The 13,343-nt window shown below is 36.8% G+C and overlaps 1 protein-coding gene across 1 annotated transcript in view; it reads right to left on the bottom strand.

Annotated features, from left to right (window-relative positions):
* The window catches only part of FAT4 (FAT atypical cadherin 4), a 233,508-nt gene that overhangs the window by 16,700 nt on the left and 203,465 nt on the right, over window positions 1-13,343 (bottom strand). The window contains exons 11-15 of the mRNA XM_084627409.1: window positions 11,313-11,620; window positions 6,668-6,753; window positions 4,456-4,635; window positions 2,280-2,404; window positions 1,099-1,316 (exon numbers count right to left, since the gene is read on the bottom strand). Coding sequence (XP_084483535.1) covers window positions 1,099-1,316; window positions 2,280-2,404; window positions 4,456-4,635; window positions 6,668-6,753; window positions 11,313-11,620 — 917 coding nt within the window. The remainder of the gene's footprint in view (window positions 1-1,098; window positions 1,317-2,279; window positions 2,405-4,455; window positions 4,636-6,667; window positions 6,754-11,312; window positions 11,621-13,343) is intronic.

The following is a 13,343-nucleotide window of genomic DNA, read 5'->3' as shown; positions in this document are numbered from 1 at the left end:
CTCCTGACTACTGCTCTCTTTCTGTACATATAGGGCGAGGGCAAAGTAACTACCTGCAGCTTTTCATTGTTAGGCAACAAAAAGCTATCAATTTTTATTCATCTAACAAGGAAAATGCAAATAAAAATAAATATATTTTAATGAATTTGGTTTTATACAATAATGCTGTACAATTATATGCAAATGAAGTACTGATTATGGGGTTTTTGGAAGTTGATAATGCAGTCCTTTTTGTCAGAAAAGTTGTGAACTCCTGGTAGGAATGGAAACCAGGCAAGCAGACAATATCCATGCTGGCTCAGGAACAGAAAATGTGGTCTTATGTAGGAGTTACTCTAAATGTTGGGGAAAAAATTGAAAGAATTCCAGTAGTCAAGGAAACTTGGAGCTTGCATCTATCCAATAAAGAGGTTTGCCAACATCACTGCTGTACTCATTTAGAATTATGACTAAGTGGATTGAGTCATAGCCAGGGACTGAACCCATCAGTTTCTCTTGAGAAAGGTAACTTATTTAGGGCTAAACACTTGGAAAAAACTGCATGGAGCTTAAAGCACTGATTTAGCGGCACATCTCAGAATCATGTAATGTTTGCCTTTTTAACATCTCCATTCTGGTGAAGAAGATAAACTCCCAAGAAGAGTGACTTTATGGATATGAAATAAGATTGTCTGGTGTGTATTGTGTTAGTATGAATTCATGAAAACTTGTTGGCTTGTGTTTGGTAGTCTGACAGGGTGGTGGGGGAGTGTCTGAAGAAACAACATAAAATGCCAATAGGAAAAAGGTTTGCACACTAGAATGCAACTTAATAGTGTTAACAAATATGGCAACAAATATGTTCACGCTGGCCTTAAAGTAGACATTACTTGGAGTCTAGACAAAACTGATTAGAAACAAAACCACTAAGACCTTCTGATATCTTGGAAAATAATGAAAGAATCGCTGAGAAGATGAAAGATACTGGAATAGCGCCTTGCAGTAGTCAAAGCTGTAATATTTTATAAAGAAAAAGACAAGGGAAACAGAAGAGGTGATTTAGATCACTACACAGCAGGCAGTCCAATCAAATCAAGTCAGCATTAGCTTTAATCCTACCTTCACAGTAGTGTAATTGCTGCTTTCCTGGATATGAATTAAAATTCCATTCTCATGCCTTGTCCTGAATTTCACTTCCAAATGGTTCACACTCAGAGGCTCCAAAATGGCACCTTTAGTGCCATATTTCATCATGTACTCTCGTTTCTTATTCCGGCTCATGTGGTAGTCAAGGCGTCCTTTGCCTTCTAATGATAAGGCAGTATCGGCAGTAATATCTAGGACAAATATAGGAGGAAGCGTTGAGTATGCTTTATCTAATACTTTTGTTGGGGTAAAGTACGTGGGAAGAAATAGGAGTGTGTGAAGCCTTGGCTTCAACCGTATACTCTTTGGCCACTGCAGCTGAGCCAGCAGTGTTGTGTGAGTGTGAATGAGACAGAGAGAGAGTGAGTGAGTTATCTTACTGCTAGTATAGAGCAGGAATAAAGTAAGACACCCTGGGATCAAGGAAAACAAGGAAGGAATTTTGGCTCTGTGAGCTACAATTCTTTCTTGTTATACCCCTGTTTCCCTTTGCTCTGGACAGTGTCCTTGGGATAAAACTAAACTGTATGCTCTTCAGGGCAGGAACAATGTTCCATTTGTTTTGTAAAATACCTAGCACTCTTTAGGTTGGTATAAAATAATATATAATATTAATTACACCGCAAAAGCCTCAAAATCCTACCAGAGATGCAGCAAAACTCTTGTAAGCTAGTACGACAGCAGCATATAAATAATCAATACAATAATGGAATATGTAAGAAAACAGAGCAGGTTGACATGAACAGAATGAAATGGTTTTCACAGAGCAATCACAAAAATATATTAAATCTGAATACAAATTAATTAACTTGCTATATTATGCAATCCTAGCTATATTATGTAGAGCCATTTGTTTGCAAATTAATAATTGTAGACATAATTATGGTCTTTTTGAAAAAATATGGTCTTGTTTGTATTTATATATGTGTTTTCTTATTTGAACTTCTTTTCCCTACCATATTCAAAGTGACGATAGGGCAAAAAGTCAATGTGTCACTTTTGTTCACAATTATTGTAACAGTGAATGCAAGCATGACATGTTTTCATCATTTAACAACAGTTAATTGCATCTAAACATAAAACCCAATTGCACTTGATTAAACTGTGTGATTAACTGTAGATTAAACAGAAGGATAATTAAGCCTTCTACATACATTTTTCACAGTGTTTCCCAGTCAATCCATCTTTGCAATGACATTGCTGCCATGACCAGTAATCAACACAGGTGCCACCGTGTTGGCAAGGGCTAATTGCACAAGCTCCTTCTAATCTAGGGCATCTAAAACAAATCAAAAGAGTAGTCACTGGAGTATGTACTTTAAACAAACAAAATAAGCCTTTGGATGGAGTCACATATGTTTAAGTGATACCACCCCTTCCTCCCCAACCCACAAGGATGAATTGTTTAAAGTCTCTTGTAAAGTAGTAAAAAGTAATAGTGGCAAGTTCTCTGGACTGAAGAAATCTGATATATCGAAACAGTTTCCAGTTTTCAGTGCCAAGTTGTTACAGTATTAGGAAAAGAGAGAGGACTTTAGAGGGAACTAGGAGGAAAAACAAAAACTCTGTCTTATATGCCTACACATTAGATATTAACTTGTATAATTTTCAAATAATATTCATATGCATACATATCAGTGTTTCTGTATGTCTTAAAAAACAACAGTCTTCTCAAAGACTACTGTACTCAAACATGTACAATATCTTTATGGCAGTCTTACATTTGGGTTACACAATAAAAATAATGAAAATGATCATCTTTCATTTTATGACTCCAAGTTGTACTCTGGTCTTTCACTCAACCTCCTTTCAGTCACATTCTTTGTCTACACATATACTTGGTCTAACAATGTAATACAAAAAAGATCTGTAATATTCCTACTGTACATATAATCTGAAACAGGAATGGGGAAGGGAACTACCATGTAATAAACTTGAATTGAAAGTAGTATTTTTAGATATAAATGAGTAATGTAGTCTGAATCTTTGCCTAAGACAGAGACTGTTAAAATTAGTTGAGAGGTTTTCAGAACTGGTGCAAAATTACTGTTGAAGTTAATGGTCTGTGAAGAAGGTTACATGGCTAAAATTTTAAGCAGATGCATACATTGTAGAGCAGGGATCGGCAATCTTTGGCACGCGGCCCATCAGGGAAATCCGCTGGTTGGCTGGGACAGTTTGTTTACCTGCAGTGCCTGCAGGTTTGGCCAATCGCAGCTCCGACTGGCCGCGGTTTGCTGTTCCACGCCAATGGGGGCTGCAGGAAGTGGTGTGCTGGCCGACGCTTCCCACAGCCCCCATTGGCCTGGAACGGTAAACCGTGGCCAATGGGAACTGCGATTGGCCGATCCTGCAGACTCTGCAGGTAAACAAACCGTCCCATGCCGCCAGCGGATTTCCCTGATGCGCCGCGTGTCAAAGGTTGCCAACCCCTGTTGTAGAGGTTTGTCATCATGTAAAGAGTTTGAAGATCCATCAATATTTTCTTAGATAATAACCTTTTTAAAGGAGGAGGGTAGGGTGGTTTTAACTTTGAATCTGTCAAATAAATCTCGAAGGAAGCTTGGAGACATCTTTCATTGTTAAACTGCCCGAGGTACTAAAGGAAAAGTCCTGATTGGCAGGCAGAAGTCTTGGATGGTGAAAGATACAAAATTCAGAGCCAATGTTTTAGTTCGTTGGCATGTCCCAAGATGCTGTTTTCTAGGAGAATGTTATTGAAATTGACATCTTCAGCTACAGAAGCTCAGGAAATCTCGTGCCATAAGAAACAACACAAGCTTGGGAGGTGAAAAGGGGAAAGATGAACTAGCAACTGTGGGCTTGCAAGCCATACTGTTGCTATAACTATAATGTCAAACAGTGAGATGGAAAAATCAATTGATCAGCTAATCAATCATTTCTAAAACAGCACTCACAAAAGGAGATCGTATGGGGGAAATTCAGTGATATTTGACTGGGAAAGTGAGAGAACAGACATTTGGGAAAAAACAAAAAGTCAAGGATAGTGAACCATACCAGTATAGCTAAATCCAGGTGGAATTTACATTTTTTTAAAAGAGCTACTTTATTTCAGACTGCTGGACAACAAAAATAATAAATAGTAGCAGAAATGTACTGTTGCTGCTTTGTGGAAAATTGGAATTAGGTTTCTGCAAACTCTGATTGCTGCATAATATTATTTGCAAATTTAGATTCTTCCTTGGTCCTTTACATTTGATAGTATATTGTATACTCATATTCACAGGCATTTGAATTAATTAACATTTAACTCTCATGTCACTTTCCTTTATTATATATATTATCAGATACTATGTATAGCTGACATACCGATCTAAGATTCCTTGAGCTGCCAAAGCCTGGCTGGGTTCCAGAGGACGTCCATTGACTGCAAACTCCATTATACAACCCACAAAATCATGACTTTCCACCTGTCCTCTCCTTTGAAGTATTGGCTCTAGAGATCTAATGCCACCAACAGTTACCCGATTTGGTTGTACGTCGAGAGTCCTAGAAGAGAAGTAGAAGAATCGGTGCATTAATATCAGCACATAAATTGGTGATAATAGAATAACTCTCATATCTTCTGAGATCCTTCATTTCTACAGTTCAATTTCTACAATTTCTATACTTCATTTTTTACAATCACAGAATTATTGCATACAGTGACCAATCAGCTCTATTTAAAACAACTTCTGAAATAATAATTACAGTGGGCCTAAACCTGAAGTTCTCACTCAGCTTTTACTCAAGCAAATCTCCTTTAACTTGATGGAGATTTTTGCTTGAGTCAGTACTGAATGAAGATTTGCCCTAATGATATTTATAATTGGGGATGATATTTCATTACAGGTTGGAGCACCTATTACAAGGTAATAAACTGCTTTGTTAGTGAGGAAGCCATAGGGCTAAATGAAAAGTGAGCCAGATTAATGGTGAGAAACTAGCAACAATATTAACAATACTTAGAATTAATACAGCACTTTTCATCTTCAAAATGTATTTAAATATTAACTAATTAGTTCTCACAACATTCCTAAAAGGTGAGGTAGGTACAATCCACTTCTTCCCTCCCCCCACACTAAAAGTGAAAACAGAAAATAAAAACAATAAAGATATTTGGAAATTATTCCAAATATATGGAAAAAAACCTGAGAATTGTTACTTAGCCTGAGCACGTAGCAATCAGTTGGGAGATAAGTCTGAGATTGGTGCGATTTCTCATGTGTTCATAAGAAGTGAAAAGTAAAGTTAAACAACAGCAGAGTGAAATTTAGGAGCTCATGTAACCACTGGAATATGAATTTGGGTCTGTATTCCTATATGTATTCAGGTAAATATCATTTTATTTTTGGTAAAAACAAAGGCATAGGAGGCTTTGCTAAGGAAAATTTTTTGCACTAGCCACTGTAGAATTTCAAATACTCTAAGGATAATTAGGCTAGAAACAGGTGGAGTGAGAGGTTGCTGAGCTAAACATAAAACATTTTAAAAAACTGTGGGGTGAACTCCTGACCCCATTGAAGTCAATAGGAGTTTTGCCTCTGACTTCAGTGGTGCCAGGATTTCACCCTATAAGCCTGATTCTGTGACTGCTGCATATGCACATCTTGGCCTGACTGCAATGGAAGTTCCACACACAGAACGACTGCTAAATGGGAACCTAAATTTTAAAGCAAGGCCATTTTAATTCTATAATGAGAGATATTTATCCTGAGACAAAACTCTATTTTAATCACCCTACTTCTGCAATACAGTGAACCCCATCCTGCCCAATAGGAGCATTTAGCCCACAGGCTAAAAACATAAAAACCAGATGGATATTGGTGCAGAATCAGAAATGCTGACTTCACTGTTCCTAAAAGATACATTTTACTTTGCTTAGATTATTACCAGATTCTGTTTATCAGCCAGTCAGAAAATATCTGATTCATGAGTACAGTTTTTTAAAGTCTTTAATGCCTTTATTAGTAAGCAGATTATGACTGGCTAAAATTTTCTTTTACCATTTAAAGCATCATTGATTCTGACTGTCTGATATTCTGGTTTGATAATTAATTTGGGCTAGATTGTGAATTTTCACTATGGCGAATGAAGGGAAATAAGGACCCCCATTACACCACTTTTCAGGCTGCCCAAAGCTGTATGTCTGCTACTTTTCCCCAGAGTTGGGGACTGGGCAGTGTTGGCTCTACCCCTACCCCTTCAACAGGGCATCAGCCAGTACAACTGAGCTGGACCACAGCAAGAGCAGGGGATGCAGTGTTTTAATTTGCTGTTGCCATATGCCAGCTGAAAATTACTACACCCCAGAACAAGAAGGAAGCAGGGAGGGAGTTCTGCCTCAGGAAAGAATGCCTCCTTAGGCCAGTCCTGCTGTGGTACAGCTTATGCCAACATTCCTTGTACTGGGCTATGCCTAAAGGCACAAGCCCCCCTTCTACTACCTGGTCTGACATAGCAGTTATTCTAAATTTCTCCTATTTGTAACGATTTTTAAATTTTACCTCTTCCACAAAGAGCAAAATGAAATATTCTTTACCAGTCAGTGGAAACAGCCATATTACTAACAGTACAATAGCCTGGTTCCTGATCCTCAGAACAGGAGTCCACCGTCAAGGATGCTGCCTGCAAAGAAACACAAAAATGTGTTTAATATTAGAAGGACTGACTGTCCAATCTCATTTTCACCACCTTAAGACTTGTTTGATTATTAAATACAAAAATATCCAAAGGTTTAGTTAGTCACATTATACCCGATTTTCTTCCCTTGTGCATTCACAAAATTGTACACATGTAAACCTATGCCTACACCTCGCAGGTACGAAGGCTTACATGTGCCCTTCAAGTATTCCAATACCAATGTGGCTATAGCCCTTGCCTCTGCACCTTGAAAACCTAGGTAACACGTGTATCTGCACAGGATTTAAACTATTGAAAGGGTATGCACAACTATGAAAGCAGTCATAGGTGTTTGCAGGCCCAGTTGTTTTGCATGCATGTGTGGAAACGAGGCCTGCCTCAAAATTAACCCTTTTACTACTCCTTTTTTTTATTATAACTGAAGTTTCAGGATGCAACCCTCTCTTTTGAAGTCAAACCCAAGTTTACCATATAAATAACACCACAGTGCCTTCTAACTAAGAGTCTCAAAGTATTTTATAGACTCTAATGAACTTAACACTCCACCACCAATGTGAGGCATTTAGTGTTATTATCCCCTTTCACAAATGGGGATACTGAGACAGTTCAGTGACTTGGCCATACAGAAAGTGACTGTATGAGTTAGATAAGGGATATTTTTCCCCCATGACACTGAAGTAACTTTTGGCCATATTGTATTCTGCTATTGATCTTCACATAAAAGTCCCACTAGGCTCAATGTTAGTTCCTTCATGGACTAGACCATGGTATCTAATATATATTTTCAATTTGATTCAAAGTGTGTCTTCTCAAAGCCTGGGGCACAGTACAAACATTATCAGTAAAAAATTGTAATTAACAAACTGGACCAATGTTCAAAACACACCCCTCTCAATCCGCCCATAACGAAGATTCTCCCATAGGCATCATACTTCCCCAGAAAAATAGCTGGGAGAGCATACGGTATACAGATCAGAAATTCACAGACACTACAACAATGGAAAGAAAAATCTCCTTCTTTACTTCCTGCACAGTCATAGCATAAGACCTCTCACACTCTTTCTGCTGCGATTTTTTCAGACAAAGTCAGACTTCCAGTATCAGGACTCTAGCTGTCTTCACACTTCATTTGTTGTAAATCGCTTTGCATACTAAAATGACCAGTGAGGTTGATGTATGGGAAGAGGGCATTTGGGAGCCACCTTATCAATCAGTGACAAAAGATCATTACAATGTGCTACCAAAGTAGCGATCCATGGAGTGGTCTGTCAGCTGTACTCTGAGCATTCTTCCTTCAAGTCATCACAAAAAGGTCTGGTTCCATTAGCCTCCCCAGGTGAATCAATAAAACAGGTAGAGTCAGCAACTTTGTGGGATAATCCAATGGTCACTGTGGAGGCAATGATATCTGGAGATGCTAGATATGGAGAGCCATCTTCTGCACAGACAACCAAGTCACCCAGATCAATCAGTTTTGGGAACTCCAATTTTAAATAAGGTATGACATTATATTTATGACCTCTTCAGTAACACTCTAATCTAATGTCCATAAAATCTGCCAAATGACTCCCACTGATTTTAATGGGAACTCAATTGGGTCTTCTGACATTTTAATTTTACTCCCAATTTAGCAGAAGGAATACAAAAATGTGCCACTTCTCCATTAATAACAGGTGGAATGTATTGCATAACAAAATTGAAGGTTAATTACTCCCTAAGTCAAATTTTCAAAACATAAATGTGATCCTCTAGATGTATATTCAGCTTTCATATTACAGCAAAATGCATGGAAGCAGTTTATGGCAAATTTAAATCAAATGTTACTGCTTGACAACAGTTTGGTCAATATTTATGTTTAGATAACTCTACAGGAGCTGTACAAACACTAAATGCTATTAATGTGTCATTCTTGTGTAATATATTGACTTTTTTTGCTTACAATTAAGTTCACTCACCACTAACATTAATGTCTGATTGAAATTCTTACAAAATCTCCACACTTCATTTCCAAATACACACCATGAACTGAAACATCATACTGAATTCATGGTTCTCAAATTTAAATCACTTACTATAGTATGTCCAAATTATGTATTTCTTTCCTCTATTTTATTTTTAAAAGGAAAGCTTATCTTGCATTTCTTTCCATACATAATGAACAACCTATTCCTCTTGAGAAACATAAGCCAGCAGCGCCTAAGTACATTATATGCTGAGTATAAATGAAACAGTTCATAGAGCACATAAAATTAGCTGGCTAGTTTATATGGTATCATATGTATACATATTTTAAGAGTACATTAACAACAAAAATGAAAGATCAGATTTTGTTTTTACTAAGCTCAATAAATGTAATTTCCACTAATTTACAAAGGTACACATTCTGAAAAGAAGGATGAGCTACAAGTTCATCAGAAGGGCTGGATATTTGAGACCATATTTTGCTTGGACCTGAGTTCATACAATTTATTTTCTAACATTAGTCAAATGCTCCTCCTTGTTACTTTAGCATTACTCTACAGTTACCTCTTCAAGTTATGAGAGTTTCTATCCTGTCACTCTGTAATATCTCAAAACTGACAACTTAATGATTTTACCAGTTTCCGATAAAATCCCATTGCACTGTAGGAAATGACAGATTTGAAATCCTGTAGGGAAGTTATTTTATACATTTTTTGACATGTGGGAGATATTTTTTCCTACAGCAGAAATACTTAAGACAAAAGTGATTCTTTTCACATCTTGTGTTTGTAAACAGCTGACGTGGTTAGGAAAGATTTAAATACAGAAACTATGTATCAGAATCAAGCCTTTCTTGAGGCTTGCTTTTAAATTTTAAGCATACATACACAAAAGGTAATTTTCTAGAAAAATATACCTTTTGTGTATAGTAGAGCTCCTTCTATAGACCAGACTACAGTTTGTTTTTTCTTTCTTGCTTGTTTGTTACACATTTTTAACTTGTGTACCTATAGTTAGGCATATAAATCTTTATTTAAGCATGTATGGTCTGAGTTAATTTAGTTAATAAAATCCGTACTTGGATATCTAAATCAACACCTGTGTGTCTGGTTAAGAATTCATATTTGAAAATTGGGACCTTAATGTGTTAAATATCTAAAATTAATATGTTCCAAGACAAAAATGTATCCACACTGGTGTAAATATCCTTCAGAAAGACATAGAAAATAACATCTCTACCAACACTCATAAAAGAAAAATCAAATTTAGGGGCAAACTATCCACCTCCAGCACAAAGATACATGAAAGTGAAAAAACTGGGTCAGCAACTCTGAGTTGAAAAGAAATGCAGAGTTGCAGGCTCAAGTTCCTCTTGGAGAAAGAAGCCAATGGTAGAGCCTCTCTGCTGTGCAGAATCACAGACCCACAGCACCCAGCTGCTCTTAGGATGCCTGTGTTCTTAGACACCCCGATATTCGAACCTTGAGGCACATTACCCCTGTAATAGCAGCATGGTTGGCTCAGTGGTTGAATTTCTATAGGACCCACACAGTGTCTATGCTGTATCTTTTCAGTAAGGCTCCCTGAGCATGGGAACAGAGTTTAATGATACAGTAGTGCTGTATCCAAGCACCACTGACTTCTTCAGAACGTAATGGTAGGAAAACTAGGGTTCAGAAGGGGCCATGAAGTGTAGAACAGCTGTTCCCTTATTCCCCTACTGCTTCTAGCCTGACATGCAAAACAAAACTTGGAACCCCAACCATGTATTGTACTCATGGACTGACTTTAGTTTCAGGCATGTGGGGAACATTGCTTCGGAGATACTGTTAAGAAAGGAGCACAGAGAAAACACAAAAAGAAAAAAATCCACTGCAAAAAAAACCTGGTAAAAAATGGAAAAGGGCAGAGCACCATGAATAAGACAACCATTTGTACTAGCCTAGATTTTTGGGCAGTTCTTCTGTCCCTGATTCATTGCATAGGCTTCTTTTCAACTAAAAGATGTTTGTTTTAAAAATCATGAAACCTTTGAAAAAATACATGGGTTTAAATGATAGAAGAAGAAAAAAAAAGACTGGAAGCAGGACAAGTTTTGTAACATCTCTAAAAGTTTAAGACACTCACAGAACCCAAAGATCCCAAGAAATCTGCTCATCTCTACTGAAGCTATAGTATATAATTGTGAAGCATCTACACTCATTCTCTTAGGGTCCACTGTAGTATCACTAGATAATTAGACTTCACTAATAATCTTCCCATGTCGCTCGACAATTAGTCTTCACTAATAATCTTCCCCACTGTCTGCAGCAGTTAATTAGTCTTCAGGATAGCTCTTTAGCTCATTGAGTATTTTTGTTCCCGTTTTTTCAAATTCAGATTTTTTTTTTTATTCTGAGAAAACCATTATAATTCTTCAAGCCTTCTGGACAAGATGCAAATTACAGTGTTTTCCCAAAGCTGGAGGTAAAGCTAGCGAATACAGCTTTACCAAGTTTTATATTCGTTTGTGCTTACATGGAAGCCAAAGTGACTTGAAACTGAATGAACGTTTACTTAATTCTCAGTGCAGCATTTCTTACCATTCCAGCCCTCCGGGCAATAACAGTGTGAAACTGGCCATCAGACACTTTCTTCGTTGTGGTAAGTTTATATGTGCCACTGCCAAGGTTGTAGGAGAATCTCAGCCTTTCTTCTGTTATTTCCAGAGCCAGGAATTCTGCCCGTTCTCCAGTCTGGTTGTCATAGTTATACAGCATTAAGGCATTACTTTTGATGGTTGCAAACTTTATATAAATATAATTGTTGTTTGGATCCATAGTGGGAAATTCCATATAGGACAACTCTTCAAATCCGTAACTATTCAATTCACAATGATTTCCAAAGACACCTATAAAAAGAAAAATTTGTCTGTTATCAAATTGTTTTTACCCCATTTAATCAAAGTGTAGGACATAAAGCACGTAGTTCAGTGCTTTTAGATTGTTTATGACATGAGTTTCTTAAAAGCACCTTAAAAAGCCATAAATAAAAACATATACATCTTGGACAAAAAACAGTTATTGCCCAAAGTGTTATTTGTTAAAGTACCTACATTCCAAAACAAAAAATGAAGTATAGACAACTGGATAAAAAGCAAAGCATACTGTTGTTAACTTCTAGAGGGGGTTTGAAAAAAAACTTTTGAGTTGAGATTGTGTCAAATATAGGTATCAATGGACATAATATATTTTAATCCAGATATGGGGATGTATTTGTTACTGAACATAGAGATATTGATGTTCACTTTCCATTCTGTTTCCCATTCCACTTGTACAACCTGAGATTGATTTATAGCTAACTAGCTGATGCAGCTTCATTCTTCTTCTCTCTCCCTCCCACCAACTCTGTGTTTGTATTTATTTGTGCTGGTTCTTTTTCCATTTAGTTTTTGAAATGAATTGTATTGTTACTGCAATGCTGAGCCAAAGAATTTTCCCCACAAATATTTGTGGACTTGTGTCAAATAACGTGACGAGGAATTCAAGCCAAGGTGGAATGCATCTTATTAAATTGTGATTGTTCCATTCCTTCTTGAATTTGGCTATACATTATCTATTAGTCCTTAGTGTTCAAGTCCACAATAAACTTAAAATATACTAAGCCTTGTCTAGGAGGATGTACATATTTTTTCTTTGCTATAATCTGGCTACAAACATCTGAGCCTTCCACTTCTCAGTATTTTATTTAACTGAATATATATGTGCACTCCATACATTTCTTTCCAAATGTCACTGAACTGTGTAATTACTTTTCTTGTTTTCTATCTTAATCTCTAAAAGTTAGATGCATTTATAATGAAATCTGATTATAAATATAGAAACTGAATAACTCTCTGAGAAAAATGATATAATATAGGATAAGCAATTCATTACAAGTGCAAGACAGATGAAAGTTTGCACAACAAACCAGTTAACAATGTGTTCTGAGAAACATTTTTCTAAGATAGGGTTACTCTTTTGGCTGCCTTTTAAAATATTTGTTTATTTTTTCAGCTTTTTTTCTTTTTCTGTTTATTTGTTTTATTTAACATCATTCTTTTCTACACGAACAAAGACAATCCACAATGGATCTGCATTCAGACCCAAGCTTTGTGTGACTGTACCAAGTAGGGTGACCAGACAGCAAGTGTGAAAAATCAGGACAGAGGGTGTGTGTGTGTGTGTGTGTGTGGGGGGGGGTAATAGGAGCCTATATAAGAAAAAGCTTGAAATATTGGGACTGTCCCCATGAAATCGGAACATCTGGTCACCGTAGTACCAAGATCTCTGAAGTTTCCCTTTATGTTTTGTATCATTACTGGCTGCTCAATTTCCTGGTAAAAATTAGTGATAATTAACTTCAAGTAATTATTAAAATATGTTGATAGGACTGTATGAATTCCTTGTTTTATTCTTAGAATTTAGATCTAGAAACACTGCAAAGTTTTAATAGAATACAATAAACAGAATGGACCGGGATTTGTGTGGAATGATTCGGTAATGTGTTTTGATCTTTCCATGTCTTTATTAATGCTTTTTAGCAAGGTCAAGTGCCATACTCAATATCTGAGATCATGTTGCTCATGAACAGAA

Source organism: Lepidochelys olivacea (genome assembly GCF_965140295.1).
Source record: "Lepidochelys olivacea isolate rLepOli2 genome assembly, chromosome: 4".
In the NCBI taxonomy this organism is placed as follows: Eukaryota; Metazoa; Chordata; order Testudines; family Cheloniidae; genus Lepidochelys; species Lepidochelys olivacea.
This window is presented reverse-complemented; position numbering and strand designations above follow the sequence as displayed.